The sequence below is a fragment of the Heterocephalus glaber genome, unplaced genomic scaffold (assembly GCF_053883595.1).
Source record: "Heterocephalus glaber isolate CG9 unplaced genomic scaffold, H.glaber_assembly_v1.0 deba00001444, whole genome shotgun sequence".
NCBI classification, from domain to species: domain Eukaryota; kingdom Metazoa; phylum Chordata; class Mammalia; order Rodentia; family Bathyergidae; genus Heterocephalus; species Heterocephalus glaber.
The window spans coordinates 24,913,494-24,929,583 of NW_028258297.1; the positions used below are offsets into that span (position 1 = coordinate 24,913,494).

Consider the following 16,090-nt stretch of genomic DNA (forward strand, 5'->3'; position numbering starts at 1 on the left):
CAGTCATAGAAACGCACCAAGAGAGCTCCTACTAAAGCCTGTGATGGGCCCGGGATTTAGCTTAGTGGTTCCACCACCTGCCTTGCAAGCACAAGGTCCCAAGTTCGAACCCTAGTAACAAAAGAAAAGATGAAGCCTGTGATGGAGCAACATCGGCTTGTGCCTCAGGCCAGGCGGACTCTTAACAACTTAGTGGCTGTAACCCCACCAGGGCTCTTTACTTTTATTGGATAAAATTTCAAAAATTCCCATGTTTATCTCTTAACTTAATAATCATAGTAGCTATAGTTATTATGGATCCAATTGTTATGGTTTCTCTTTCTACTTAATGGATTCAGACCAAGTTAAACCTTTATAATCCAACTGTAACCAAAATCACCTCAGTTTTAATTGAATGAACCACAATTATGCAATATTTTTTCCTATTAAAAAGTAATTTTTTTTCTCACTGAGCAGTACAAAAAGTATCAAAGATTAAATTTATGTTGATAATATTTTATATCTAAGCATCAAAAGCTTTTTAAAGTTGCTGAGTAATGTTAACAGTTACATTTTGTTGTATTTAATCACCTCACTGTTCTAAGGTCTGTAGTAATCTGCTTACATCCCTGAGAGGACATCTTTATATTCTTCAGTCAGTGTTATTTTATGAAACAGGAACAACACAATGGCATCAAAACATACGTCATTGATAGATAGGTGGCACACTATTAGTACATGGACTGCATCACTTTTTGTAAAAAGCAGGCTATTTGTATGTGTCATTAAATTGGGAGCTACCTTTGCCTTATGTGGCAGTGGTGTGCTTGCTCTGTGTGTTACCATAATGCTCCAGTAATAGAAAATCTGCAGTCGGTCCGGCAGAGTTCTTCCCAGGAGCCAGCCAGTCTGTACTCACAGACTCCTGTTTCGTAGCTGTTCCCATAGTCAACCTTTGTGTGTTTTCCACTGCTCAAGCTTTTCTCTCTTGCAGCCTTATTACATTACTGTTACAACATTTAGGAACTTCTCTCATACTTGCCCAGAAATCCAGTAGTTTTTCAGCTGGTGGTAATGCCTTTACCGTAAGCCAGATTTGGGCTTCCTGCCCTCTGTGATTTCCCCAGTTGGGGAAGAAATGATGACATGTATAGGAATGGGGCTTGGTATGGGTTCTACTATAGCTGACAAAGGATCAGGAGATGATGAGGCCAGAGAGAGGCTGAGCTCATTCTAAAATGAAAAAGAAATGGGGCCAGAACGTTTTCTGGATAGTAGTTATGTTTTCCACCCAATCCACAAGTCCTTCTCATTGACAAATGGCAACCAATCTAAGTGTCAGATGAGATTGTTAGTCTTAGTAGTCTGCCTATATGATACCATTTTAACAGGAGGCCTCGTTCTTCTTTTCTTATCCAGAACTAAGAGAAAAAAAGTGAATATGGTTTTTGCTCACAGAATGGATAACATCAAGCCACCTTTGGTTGTTCCTTCGCTTCTGGTGCCCCTCCAGAACCACAGCTGCACTGAAACAGCCGCACCTCTGCCAAGCCATGACCTGATGGAATTATGTGATGAGCACAGGAGGATGGGCAACAGAACAGACCTTCGATACGGACTGAAACCCGGTGAAGTGGCCACAGCCAGCATTTTCTTTGGGACTCTGTGGTTGTTCTCTATCTTTGGCAATTCCTTGGTTTGCTTGGTCATCCATAGGAGTAGAAGGACTCAGTCCACCACCAACTACTTTGTGGTCTCCATGGCATGTGCTGATCTTCTCATCAGTGTGGCCAGCACTCCATTTGTCCTGCTCCAGGTCACCACTGGAAGGTGGACACTTGGGAGTGCAATGTGCAAGGTTGTACGCTATTTTCAGTATCTCACTCCAGGTGTCCAGATCTATGTTCTTCTCTCCATCTGCATAGACCGGTTCTACACCATTGTTTACCCGCTGAGCTTCAAGGTGTCCAGAGAAAAGGCCAAGAAAATGATCGCAGCGTCCTGGATCTTTGATGCAGCCTTTGTGACCCCAGTCCTCTTTTTCTACGGCTCCAACTGGGACAGTCATTGTAACTATTTCTTCCCTTCCTCCTGGGAAGGGACTGCCTATACTGTCATCCACTTCTTAGTGGGCTTTGTGATTCCATCTGTGCTCATAATCCTGTTTTACCAGAAGGTCATAAAGTATATTTGGAGAATAGGCTCTGACGGTCGAACAGTGAGGAGAACAATGAACATTGTCCCAAGGACAAAAGTGAAAACGGTCAAGATGTTCCTCATTTTAAATCTCTTGTTTTTGTTCTCCTGGCTGCCTTTTCATGTAGCTCAGCTCTGGCACCCCCATGAACAAGATTATAAGAAAAGTTCCCTTGTTTTCACAGCGATCACATGGATATCCTTTAGTTCTTCAGCCTCTAAACCTACTCTTTACTCAATTTATAATGCCAATTTTAGGAGGGGGATGAAAGAGACTTTTTGCATGTCCTCGATGAAATGTTATCGAAGCAATGCCTATACTATCACAACAAGTTCAAGGATGGCCAAAAAAAACTATGTTGGCATTTCAGAAATCCCTCCCATGGCCATAACTATAACTAAAGACTCAATCTATGATTCATTTGACAGAGAAGCCAAGGAAAAGAAGCTTGCTTGGCCCATTAACTCAAATCCACCAAATACTTTTGTTTAATTTCTCAGAATTCATTCACTTATTGTAATGCACTGGAGATTAAAATCTTTAATTATAAAACAAGTTATTTACATATTTTTTCACTAAACTTTCTGAGTTATTTTGTAAAATGCATTCATTTGTTGATTATAGTTTTTGTGACTTTTATGCTAGTTGCTTTTTGTTTTAGGAAAAGCATTCACCTTAACTATGGTCATTATTTTACTATATTAGCTAAGATGCATAAAAAATTCTTTTCTACTTTTTATTAAGCATTAGGGCACAGTTTTTGGTTAATGATTCCACTCTATTTTATTCTGTTTTCTTTTTCTTCTCTCTATTGAATTTTTATAACTATGGGCTTCTGTTTCAGTGAAAGCCTCCATGTCCTACATTTCTGAAACATATATTTCTTTAAGCATTTAGGAGTAGTTAATACTCTCTATATTTTCACATTACCTTCTTCCAAGTAATCACTGGCCAGATATGTGGAAAACAATTCATGTATTTGAATATATTGGAGCTTACTGGGAAGTCTCCTATAATTGGGTTTAAATAGAATTCTTAGTGAAAAAATGCTTATGGTGTTGTTGAAACTTTTGTCTCTCTCTTGATTTCTTCCTACTTAATCCAAGCTACTGATGAGGTCTTGAAAATTCTGAATTTGATGTGATGTGTTCCTCACACCTGGGTCCCATCTAGGCTGCCTCATCTTCCCCCTCTGAGCTATACATAAGCAAATGAGCAAGTGTCCTTGCTAGGCACACCCAGAAAATGTCAAAGGGAGAAGTGGCAGATGGCATTTCTTTCTGCTCTGCAGTCCAGTGATCTTCAGCTGCCCAGCCCTGTCACCATCCACCAGGGCAGAAAGGACAAGGAGTATCTTCTCCTTTCTCCTAGAAACTCAGACACAAGTCCATTTCTCCAGCCAGGGCTTCCTTCCCCTCATCTCTCTCCAAGTTACAGCATTGTACCCCAGCCAAACTCAATCTCTTCATTGCCTATGATAACTTAAGACTTTTTTCTGCTTCTCAGGTCTCCATTATTTCAATTCTAGGACCAATGCATTTAGAAAATGTTTTCTATTAAATAATAAAGGGCTTAAAAACAAGACTGGTGTGCATTTTCATGCCCTAGTTAACAAGAGCTGCAAAAAGTTGTTCATCAATTTCACATGCATTAGCTCATTTAGCCTCAATAATTCTGTGATATATTTATTGTCATTTGTTTTATAGATGAGGAAATGAACTCAAAAGTAATGCGACTAGCCCAAATTTGAATGTGACAGAGCTGGCATTTGTACTCTTTCCTCGACATTTCAAATTTCTTGTTCTTGTAAAGAAAGAGTGGTTACATCCAGCCATATCTCTTTGGGCCTCCTGACCACTACCATGGTGGAACTGTAAGGTGGACAAGAACCTTGCCATTCTCTAAAGAAATGTAGAACTGAGCCTGGTGTAGTGTTGCGTGCCTGTAATCTCAGCACTTGGGAGGCTGAGCCAGGAGGATTGCCCTGAGTTCAAGGCCAGCCTGAACTACATGGCAAGACCCTGTCTCAAAAAAAAAAAAAATTGAACTCTAGATTTTAAAAAAATACATATATATAATATATTATATATATTATATATTATATTTTGGACTAGAGATTGAACTCAGGTCTTCAGACTGAGCTACATCCCCAGCCTTTCTTTTATTTTTTATTTTGAGACATTGAGTCACTGTTTGCCCAGGCTGGGCTTGAATTTGTAATCCTCCTACTTCAGCTCCCAGCACTGGGGTTACAGGCATTTATCACCACACCCTCCTACTAGATGAAATTTAATTAGCTGACCTTTTTCTTTCCCCTGGCTGTGAATTAGTTCTTGGAGTTGTAGTGCTGAATGTTTAAGATATAAAAAGAAGCCTCACAGACACCAGGAAATAAGGTTGGGTTTGAGATCGGGGCAAAGAACAACAAAACATTTAATGTATGTACAAGTGCTCGCTTCGGCAGCACATATGTTAAGATTGGAACTTTTTTTTTTGGTACAGAGGATCAAACTCAGGACCTTGGGCTTGCTAGGCAGGCGCAGTGGGCTAAATCCCTGGCCCTAAAATTGGAACATTTAATGTACAAAACATCTATAATCAAATCCAAGAGATGAAAAGAATATTGCGTACTTTTCTTTCTTTGTGTCCTCACATTCTTCTTGGCAAACTGAACCAGATATTTATCTACTTGTTAGAACATAGAAAAGACCCCTGCAGTAGTTTTATTTTTTGTCTTTTTAAACAGAGTACTCATTTTTAAAAATTAGATTGTAAAAATTTTGTTTCAGTTTATTTTTATTTATTTTTAGGTCTTAGCTTACACTAAAGGAGACATACTAGATGATTACTAAACTCCATGCTGTCTTTAATGTTCTGAGTTTACCTTAGTAGGTGGAAACTCAGGATGACAATTTCACACAGCTTACTATTGTAGACATTTTCTTTTTAAATTTCTCAAATAATGACCAATTAAGAGTGAGAATCTTGGGCCAGGGATTTAGCTCAGTGGTTCCGCTGCCTGCCTCGCAAACACAAGGTCCCAAGTTCGATCCTTGGTACCCCCCCCCCCAAAAGTGAGAATCTTAAGTCCAGCATTCACAAGTCAGTGTTTACTTAGCAAGAACCAGAATTAAGCCACAGGGAGACCCCCAGTCTTCTAAGCACAACGTGAGGCACACCCTACATATGGGTTCCTGGAGCCTCCAAATGAGGGTAACAGGAGGAGCAGGGTTCAGAGTAGAAGCGGCTCTCTACCAGGCACCAGGTTCTTCAAAGCTCCAGGGGAAGAGACAAGAATGCATCCTTGTGGTATTTCTATTTCCCGCTTTTTTTTAAACCTCAGTGAAATCATTAATCCCACCAGCCTGGTACTGAGAGGCGAGCATGTGGTGCTCAGATATGCTTACCTGGGCCAGTCTTTTTGCTCAGAAAGGACAGTGTCCACTTTCACCAAGCACATGCAGGGCAGAGCCCTTTGTTAGTTTGGTGCTGTTGCCCATCTCAGTGGGTGCAGCCGTCCAGTGCCCCTCCATCCTTGCTGCCATTTGCTCAAATTCACTTTGAAGCAACATAACTGAATTCAGGGGGAAAAACTTGAACAAGATTAGCTTTGAGGTTATGCTCCTCTAAGGACCATATGTAAAAGAAACAAAGAATTAGAGCCTTTTCTAGCAGAAGAGACTGGGAGACCTACCCATATTCCTCATTTAGAAGAGGAAATCCAGATCAAGAGGTTTGAGGGGCCAACTAAAATGTTTTCCACCATCCTTTCAGTTATCATCCTTTCGGCTTTGCCCTTCTCCTTGCTATAGCATGGTTCATTTGTCACAGGAAGAAATCCTCACTGTGTGCAGAACATGAAAAGAATACACAGTCCCTCACTGTTTACTTAACCTGCTAATTCACCTGGGAAGGAGGGCAGTTTAGAGAACAGTGGGGAAAGCGTATTTTCTCTAGCAGTTTTGAGAATGACCACTTGAGGGCACTGTGGTGAGTGCGCAGAGCCCACCCGCTCTTCACACATGCCTGTCACATTGGCGAATTCAGAGCAGTCCTTGTCTCATAGCAACAAGACTGACAATTGCTGCGCACCCAGAAGCAGCTGTTGATTAACTAATCAATCAGTGTGTTCAAAACACAAAGCTTCTAAACATTGGAGGAAATTCCCAAACAATGTCCTTTACAAACATGAAATCACTAGTCAAAATATTGTTTTTCAGCCCATTCTATAAGTGTGATCATTTTTTAAAAGCCCCATCAGACCACCAAATTGGCAGTAGTACCACCTGCACTTACTGAGGCTGCTCCTTTTTTCATTTGACTGAGAATTCAATCTACTTCTTCATGTAGAAGTTTATATGCCGCTGGGATGCAGGGAGTTAGGTTTATTTTAGGTGAACTCATTTTAAGCTCATCTCATTTATCTCAGACTACTTATTGATTTTTCTGATACTAGGGATTGAACCCAGGGCCTCACACATTGTAAGCAAGCACTCTACCACTGAATTACATCCCAAACTTTTTATTTTTTGAGACAAGGTCTTGCTAAGTGCCCCAACTGGCCTTGAACTTGTGATCCTCCTGCCTCAGCCTTCCACGTAGCTGAGATTACAGGGGTGCACCACCACACCTGGCTTTTTAATATTTTGGGGGCTTCTACATTGTAGACCAGTGATGGTGAATGTTTTAGAGCTTTCAATGATACACAAACAGCCTGCTGCGGGACACGTCCCATAGGTTCGCCACCACTGTTCTAGACCGTTTTGGACTTTATATACAACTGAATACTTCAAGAGCTCTGTTTATCCTTTCTCAAAAGGCTCTTTTAAAGTATTGCTTTATAGCCAGGCATATATATATATATATAATCTGACTCTCCATCAACTCTAATTGAATTACATGATTGTATTATACAATTTGGATTCATTTGTATTTTGAAGAACATGTGATTTTAGTTCTGTAGTAGAATGACCTCTCATAAGTGCTGGGTGCTACAGTGCCTGTGTTTCCGGTTTTAGGATAACAGGGCAGGTCTGGGGGTTTGAGAACATAATCTGGTTTTCAGCAGGCAGACCATCAATAAGGCAGTTTTCCCACAACAGTTAGATATAGGAATGTAGAACTCCTTTTGGGAGACTTTGAGGTGAGCCCTCAATTAAAATTATCTATTGTTGTAATTTAGTTGTTACGAACAGTTACTTAGCACCATGTTGACATGTGCTACCTCTAGGAGAAATAGGTTTTTAATATCACCATCAAATTACAGCCTTGCTTTCCTTCTGTAGCTTTTTTAGCTCTGCTAAGATCCTGAAGACTTGAGGTGGAAGGAAAAATTGGGAGCAGGAACTTTCATGGAAGGGAGGTAGGTGGTGGATCTGCTTCTGTCCCCCACTCCAAAGGAACCCCCAACACTTTTAAAGAAGGAATGGTAAAGTCAGGATGCACAGAATGCATAAGAATGTAGACTCTTATCGGCGCTCTTTGGTTGGCATTGCACTTGGAGAACAGTGCTAATGGGGAAAATCAGGTTTAACTGATAGTCTGACTATTCATTCTAGTAGAATATGAAAAATGAGTGAAATGTAACTTAAATCTCTTGGTCAGAGGTAGTTACAGGCCACCATTGTAGCAAAAAGGAGGAATGATTGTATATTTTCACTTAAACCATAAGCAAATTATGCCACTATGAAAGTGAAGACAAGGTGTTAAAAGTTAAAAAAATATAAAGCTACTTGGTAATTGGAGTCAAAAGAGAAAGAAACAGTGAAAACTCCAAACACAGGCTTAAACTGATGAACACAAGCACATATAGTAAAGAACTTTTATATTGTCAAAGAATTTAAAACTTGCAGAATGTTTTATGGGTTTTTAAAATGATGTATGAGCCTACTACATATTTGGGGGTCAAAGGGAGAAAATGCTACTTATATGTAAGAAGATTATCAGCTTTATACTTTAAAGAAACTTGCAACTAGCCAGGCAGGTATGTGGCACACACCTGCAATCCCAGCACTCTGGAAGGCTGAGGCAGGAGCATCTCAAATTTGAGTCCAGCCTAGGCAACTTAGTGACTTAGCAAGACCCTGTTATGAATGCAGCTCAGTGTGAAGCCCTCCCCGCAAAAGAAAAAGAAACATGTAATTTATTTTTTTTATCCTTAAATTCTTTTATTGGTACATTTTAGGCATACAATATGTTTACATTCATCATTGGGTGCTTGTACCTGTACCTGATGTATCTTGATTCTTATTTTTTCCCATTTCCTGCACTCGTTCACCCCCTCCACCTTTCCCTATTTACATAGACTTCATTTCCATTTTTTCCTTTTCCCCTTCTCCTCCCACTTCCCTTACCCCTTTGGACCTTTTCTTCCTGTTTCAAATTATCAATTATTCATTTTAATCATTTTAACCCTTATTTACACTTTCAGTTTCTCACACTAGAGAAACTATTCAGTATCTACACGTGTGTCCTATTTATTTCACTTAAGAGTATAGCCTCAATATACATCCATTTAGCTATAAATGTCTGTAGTTTGTCATTCTTTGTGGCTGAGTAGTACTCCATTTTATTAAAAAAAAAAACCCACATCTTCTTTATCCAGTCTCCAGTTGATGGGCACTTGGGCTGTTTCCAAGCTTTAGCTATTACAAACTGTGCTGCTGTAAACCTGGGTGCATATATATCGCTGTGGTATGATTCTTTTAATTCTTTTGGGAAGATACCCAGCAGGGGAATAGCTGGGTCAAATGGGACCTCTAGTCCTAGTTCTTTGAGTTATCTCCATACTGACTTCCACAGTGGTTGCACCAGTCTGCGCTCCCACCAACAATGCAGAAGGGTTCCTTTCTCTCCACAGCCCCGCCAGCATTTGTTTTGATTGATTTCTTGATAGCAGCCATTCTTTCTGGGGTGAGGTGGAATCTCAGTGTTGTTTTCATCTGCGTCTCTCGAATTACCAGTGATGTTGAACATTTTTTCATATATTTGTTTGCTGCTTTTACTTCTTTGTCTGAGAAATGTCTGTTCATTTCAGATGCCCATTTTTTAAATTGGGTCTTTGAATTTGGGGGGGTCTGATTTTTTTCAGTTCCTTATATATTCTAGATAATAGTCCTTTATCTAAGGTACAGCTGCTAAAATTTTTTTTCCCATATTGTAGGTTGTCTGTTAGCCCTGTTGGTGGTTTCTCTTGCAGTGCAGAAGCTTTTTAATAAGATGAGATCCCAGTTGTTGATTCTTTGTGCTAGTTCCCGTGCTACTGAGGTTTTGTTCATAAAGTCTTTTCCTATGCCAATGTCTTCAAGAGTTCTACCTAACTTATCTTCCAGCAAGTTTAGTGTTTTTATCTTAATATTTAGATCTTTAATCCACTTAGATCTCAGTTTAGTGCATGGTGATGGGTATGGGTCTAATTTTAATCTTTGGCAGGTTGAAATCCAGTTTTTCCAACACCATTTATTAAAGAGGCTATCTTTCCTCCAGTGAGGGTGGTTGGCTCCTTTGTCAAAGATGAGGTGGCTGAGCATGAAACATGCAATTTAAAATTAAGTTCACACACTAAAACTCGATTAACTTCAATAGATGAGGTAGAGCTCCGTAATAGCACCTGTTCCATTCATTTTTGTTGTTGGTTTGTATAAGCTGTTAGCACTTTGGAATGTCAAAGGGAGGCTGCAGCAGGATGAGTGAATTCATCAAAGGCCTTAGTACTGCTGATGATCTTAGCAGGATCACCCCAAGTGGCCTCATCTGCCCCAGAGCTGATCAGCTCTACACGGAGGTTGACTCTCTTCTCCCTAGTTATCCTCAAAGGAGACTTGAGTACATTAACCAGGGGACCACTATACTGTTTCCTTTCTAATGACCAGAATGTTTAGATGACTTATTTGGGGCACACTCTTACCAGTTTGGGAACAACTGGAAACCTTGAAATATAATCTGGAAGTTGCTTAATGAATATGGAATCTGAAAAAAGGAAGATGGGCCAGTGTTGTTTGTGTTGTTATTTTAGAGGATGTTTTTAACTAATTTATTTTGAAATTAAATATGCAGTATAAATTTAAGAGAAAATTAAACAGTTGTATTAGTCATCTGTTGTTTGCATAACAAATTATCCCAAAGTTTGGCAGCTTACAATAACACATTTATTACCTCAGAGTTTCTGTGGGTCAGGAACCTGGATATGGGCTTAAATGCATTCTCTGGTTTACAAGGCAGCAGTCAAGGGATCAGCCAGCGTAGAGGTCTCATCTGAAGGCTCGGCTGAAGCAGGGCCTGCCTTTAAACTCATATGGTTATGGGAATTCAGTTCCTCAGCAGCTGTTGGACTGTGGGTCTCAGTTCTTTGATGGGTTTTGGCTGGCAGCTGTCCTCAGCCCCTTGCACATGGACCTGTATAGTATGGCAGATTGTTTCAAGGCCATCAAAAGAGAGACACTACTAACAAGGCAGAAGCCACTGTCTTCTGTAATGGCAGAAGCGACATCCCATCTCCTTCACTGTGTTCCGTTAGTCAGAAGCAAGTTACAGATCCTGCCTGTACTCTTGGGAAAGGGATTACTCAACAGTGTGAGTACCAGGAGGGTAGGGGTGGTCACTGGGGTTCATTTCAGAAGCTGTCTACCACAGCAACAGAATGACACGTCCTAAAAAGTAAATCTCTCAATTGTCCTGAATGTCTTGTTTCCCAGTACACCTCTTTAGAGGTAAGGAATTTTTAGTTTTTTAGGCTGGACATGGTGGTGCTTACCTGTAATCCCAGCAGTTGGGAGGCTGAGGCAGGAGTATTGCTGCAAATTTGAGGCCAGCCTGAACTACAAAGTGAGACCCTGTCTCAAAAAACAAAACAGCAATAACAACAACAACAAAAAACAAAGAGAGCAAGAGAGGAGGAGGAGGAGGAGGAGAAGAAAAGATGAAAAGATAATCAAATAAGGAAAAAATATGTCAGGTCTTGTGCGGTAGCATGAGGAGGGAAAGTCCATGGGCGACCTGCTAAGGGTGTGGAGAGTTTGCTTATGTCGGGATAAAAGGCAGGCCTGTGTGTGTACAATGGTAGCCTTTCTGTTTAGTCATGTTAGTGGGTTTCCTCACAGACCTGATTGAGGAGGGCTGCAGAGAGGCAGTATCTGAAGAGCTGTGGGGTGGAGTCATTTGGGATGGACTTGTGACCAAAGCTTGTACCAGCCAAGCAAATGTCTCCCAGAGCAACCATGATGTGTATGATGTAACTGTGGCTGCCTGGGAGGTGTCCGGGGCAACTGTGGAAAGGGGTAAAATGTACCTCTTGGGGCATGTACTGGCAAGCAAAATTGTCTACTTGATTGGATTAGGAGCTGCCTAGGGGATTAATGAAGCACATTTCTGGGTGTGTCTGGGTGGGCCATGGAGGCATGACTTTGGGCTCTGGTCTCTATCTGGTCGCTGGTCCCTTCTTCTCTGGCACTGTTCCCCTGCTCTGCTTCCTGGCTGTCATGAGTTGAGCAGCTTACTTGGGCCAGGCCCTTCTGGTATACTATTTCTGCCTTGGAGACAGCTAACCATGGACTGAATCCTGTGAATCTGTGAGCCAAATCAAACTTCTCCTTTAAGTTGCAGGTGCCAGGTATTTTGTACTAGTGATGAAAAGCTGACTAATAGAAAGAAGATTGGGCCCTTCTCTCCAGTATCTACAGCATGGGCCTGTAGTCCCAGCTACTTAGGAGGTTGAGTCAAGATTACCTGAGCCCAAAAGTTCAAGACCAGTCTGAGCAACCAACATAGTGAGACCCTGTCTCAAAAAAAAGCAAGCAAGCAAGCAAGTAAGAAAAAAATAAAACCAGTTGGGCATGGTGGCACATTCCTATAATCCTAGCACTCTAGGAGGCTGAGACAGGAGGATCACAAACTTAAGCCCAGTTTGGACAACTTAGTGAGACCCTGTTTCAAAATTTAAAAATAAAAAAGGGGACTAGGGATGCAGCTCAGTACAAAGGTCCTGGTTTAATCCCTAGTACCACAGTAAATAAATGAAAAATAAAACATAAATAAGAAATAAAATATGTATTACTTTTTATTTTTTTGAGACAGGGTCTTGCTATTTTTCCCAGGCCAAACTTAAACTCCTAGGCCAGTGATAGTGAATCTTTTAGAGCTCTCAGTGATAACAAACAGCCTGCTGCAGCACACGTGCCATAGGTTTGCCACCACTGGGCTTAAGTGATCCTCCTGGCTCAGCCTCGCATCTCCATTGACTTAAAGCATAATCTTAAATCATACTGAGAGTATCTGCAGCAACTTGTGGACTCTGTTTCATCGGTCCATCTAATTCATGTATCAGGACCTACCCATCTTATCTACAACAGTTTTGTAATGCTTTCCATATAAATTTTAGAAGCCAGGTGTGGTGGTGCATACCTGTAATCCCAGCACTCAGGAGGCTGAGACAAAAGGACTGCCATGAGTTCGAGGCTAGCTTGGGACACAGAGTGAGTTCAAGGCCAGCCTGAACTACATAGTAAGATCCTGTCTCAAAAAACAAAAATAAAAACAGAAACAAAACACTTTAGAATCAGTCTCTATAATATTGAATTATTCAAAAATATACTTCGTACAGTCCACGGAAGAACCTAATAAACTATCCCTGTGCAATACTTTCATATATTCTCTGACTACTAGACTTCATAGATGCTTCATATTTAAAATTTTGGCTTCTTTTTCTTGGTACTGGGGATAGAACTTGGGACCGTGTGCTTGCACTGGAACCACTGAGCTAAAAACCCGGCCCCAAACTATAGCTTCTTAACAGCCGTTTCTTCTCCTTCCCTGCTAATAGAATACTGATTTCATTCAAGTGTGAAATGACAGTGAGGATAGGGAAAGTAAATTTAGGGCAGTGATAGTGAACGCTTTAGAGCTTTCAATGATAACAGCTGGTTGCAGCACACTTGTGGGATTCAGCACCAATGGTTTAGGGCATTTTGTTTTGTCTGAATCAATCATAGTAATTCTATTCCCTCTTGCCAGTGACTGCATTAGAGATAGGGGTAGATATAGAGATGGCTATCTATTTTACAATTGAGATGTAAAAATAAATCCGTTGAGGGGGGTTTAGGGCAGATTTTTTTCCCTGATAAAATGAATCAGGCAATGCAAACCTTTTCCTCCTTGGACCATGGTTGTGAGAGAATGATGCCCGCAGCTGTGGCAGTCATCCCATGACCATGGAGCACAACCTGAGGGTGAAAGCCAGTCTGCTGAGGATGGAAGAACAGAAGGAAGGAAAGATCCGGGGCCCCCAATGATGATACTGGGGCACTTCCGGTTTGCGATGTGAGATAATACATGCCTGTATTGTTCGTGTCAATTTTAGTTGGGTATAACTTAGTTGCTGCCGAGCCTCCGACTGGTACCTCATCCTCAGACCATATAGTTTATCCACTGTTGGGAAATAGGCTCATACATGCTTGCAGGAGCCAATTCCTAAATTTTCAAAAACGTTGGGAGCTGGTTGCCAACACAGTAGCTTCAAATCAACCATAGTGGCAATATTCCCAGAAATCAGCAAAAACTACCAACCAGGTATTCCCTAACCAAGAGCTAATTAAACATCTACTAATCACAAACTGGTTACATCTTGTTTTTGTTTTTTTAAACTGAAAAAGTGTTCCCAAAAGGCCATGCATATTCAAAATGCCATTTTACATATTAGACTTGTGGGGATAATCCATTCTCACTTTAATTGATAACAAGTAGTGAGTTTTAGCTTTTTGTGTCACCCCCCAGGCACATAACAATGGGCTCAATGATCTGTAAAACCGTAATTTCACTAGAGTGATAATTAATAGGAAGCATGTGCTGAGACCCTTATTTTGTGCTTCATGTACATCTAGCTGGCTACCCTTCTACTGAGTCATCATCCCCTGAGCTCCAAGATGTTGTGGTTTATTTCTTACACTAATTTGTGTGCTTCTGATCTGTATTCAAGGCCCCTGCACCCCACGATGCCTGGGCTCCTTCACATTAGCCCACTCTGGAAAGAGGAGTGATTTACTAGAATTGAGTTTCAAAGCATTTTCTTGCCTATTCTGGGTAGAATTCTTTTTCTGACTGCTTGAAAAACACTCACGGACACATAGGTTTTTCTTTTTTTTTTGGCCTGGACAGGTAGAAAGGTGGGGCTCCTCTAACAAGGGAGGTGGCTTTGTTCACATCTGTCTGTGGCTCCTACATGAACTTCTTCCTATGTGGCAGAGGGGACTCAGTGGAGGTCGTTCTGGCTTGGAAAGGGGCAGCTCTAAGGGGATTACTAACATTTTACCTTCTTTTCCTGTGGCACTGACAGGTCAGGTCTTCATTCTATTTAACTGTTAAGGGCTACAACGTAGTGTGGACTTGGGATGGCCTTTGGCCTATCTGGTTCTGGGCTATTCTGGCCCACTTTGCTTAGGGCAAGGAGCTGCTGTGTCCAGCCTGCTCTGTTCCATGGCCAACAGCTCATTTACCTCCTCATCCTCTCTAGAGTGGGACCAGGTGTTTCTCTGTGAGCCATAAGTTTGTAATCACAACTACTGTCTTATGAAATAATCTGATTTGCTATAGACACTGGCAAGCTGCTTATAGCTCTGAGTTCTTCCAGCTGTGTGTGACCTTCAGTCATATACTTTTGGGCCCCCTAATGTGCCAGTCCTGGCAAGGGCCATGCTAGCCTAAACTGAAAACCAGTGGTGTGTTGGAAACTGACTCTGGTGGGTGGGACCCATATTTTATAGCATTTATTGATTTCTATAGTGTAAGTACTCCTATGCCATTGCTGGCTAAAGCTACCAACCTACCATCACTGAACATGGAACTGGGAGATGTACGTCATTGGCTCTTCTTTAAGAAACCAGCAACAGCCAGCTGCAGTACACTATTGTTTTGTACGTTTTTTCAAAAAGGTACCCCCTAGGGGTACCTAATGATGTCAGCCATAGGCCCTTGCTACGTGCCCCACTTCCCTACTGGGCCCATATTAGCTAAGCAGCTATACTTGTAATCCTATAGGTTGATTGTAGTTTGACCCACATTGTACTCACATTGTGACTTTGCTCTGTGAATTATCCCTGACAGAGGGCTTCGGTGGCCGCCTACTTGGACCCCTCCTGTCTCTCAGGAGCTATTCTTATTCCCCAATAAACTGTTCCTACTCTTTTTTAAAAAGGTACCTCCTGGGTAGATGGAAGAATTAAGCAAGGTACCCTCTTTGGGAAAATTACAAAAAGTCACCTCTTCTGGGCAGAGCTGCGCCACACTTGCACATTGATGAGCAGGGGCACTTACCTCTTCCTCCACACATGACTTGCTGAGGTGAAAGTACACAAGATAGATTTCAGGCCCATTTACCTCCTTAACTGGCCGCCTTTCTACAGTGCACAATCAGCACAGCCTTACATGGCAGTCCTTGCTCTGATTCATAGCCACTCTGTAGGTCAGTAAAATGGATAAAATAGAGGAAAACACCCAACTTACATAGCAGCCTGAAAACCTACTTTATGCAGATAATTACAGGATAATATTGCTAGTTGGACCATTAGTTCTTAAAATTAGCTTAATTAACAAAAGGCCATTACTGCTAAAAAGAGCCTCCAACTATACCATCCCAAGGACAGATATAATAATACAGCTTAAAAACCTTGGGATATATACTTGCAACAATACAGATTCCCATTCATTAAATAAATATTTATCTCTAATGATTTAAATCCTCACTTATAGTAAAGTGTAATGTGAATATTTAAATTTAATGTAGTTTGGTACTATTTAACAAGCAATTTCTCATAACTCCTATGTAGCTTACCAATTACTCTATGGAAGTTATTTTCCTCCTTTTTCACAGATGAAGAAACAGGCTGAAGATTAAAATAATTCAAGATGACTCAGAAAATGGACCCA

The 16,090-nt window shown here is 41.1% G+C and overlaps 1 protein-coding gene across 3 annotated transcripts in view; it reads left to right on the forward strand.

The window, feature by feature from the left end:
* Positions 1 to 3,758, forward strand: part of Gpr19 (G protein-coupled receptor 19) — a 43,119-nt gene extending 39,361 nt beyond the window's left edge. For all 3 annotated transcript variants that reach the window (XM_087214085.1, XM_013072435.3, XM_004845861.3), the window contains one exon: positions 1,399 to 3,758. In XM_087214085.1, the coding sequence (XP_087070211.1) occupies positions 1,421 to 2,668 (1,248 nt within the window). In that variant the 5' untranslated portion in view covers positions 1,399 to 1,420 and the 3' untranslated portion in view covers positions 2,669 to 3,758. The remainder of the gene's footprint in view (positions 1 to 1,398) is intronic.
* Positions 3,759 to 16,090: the final 12,332 nt, after the last annotated feature.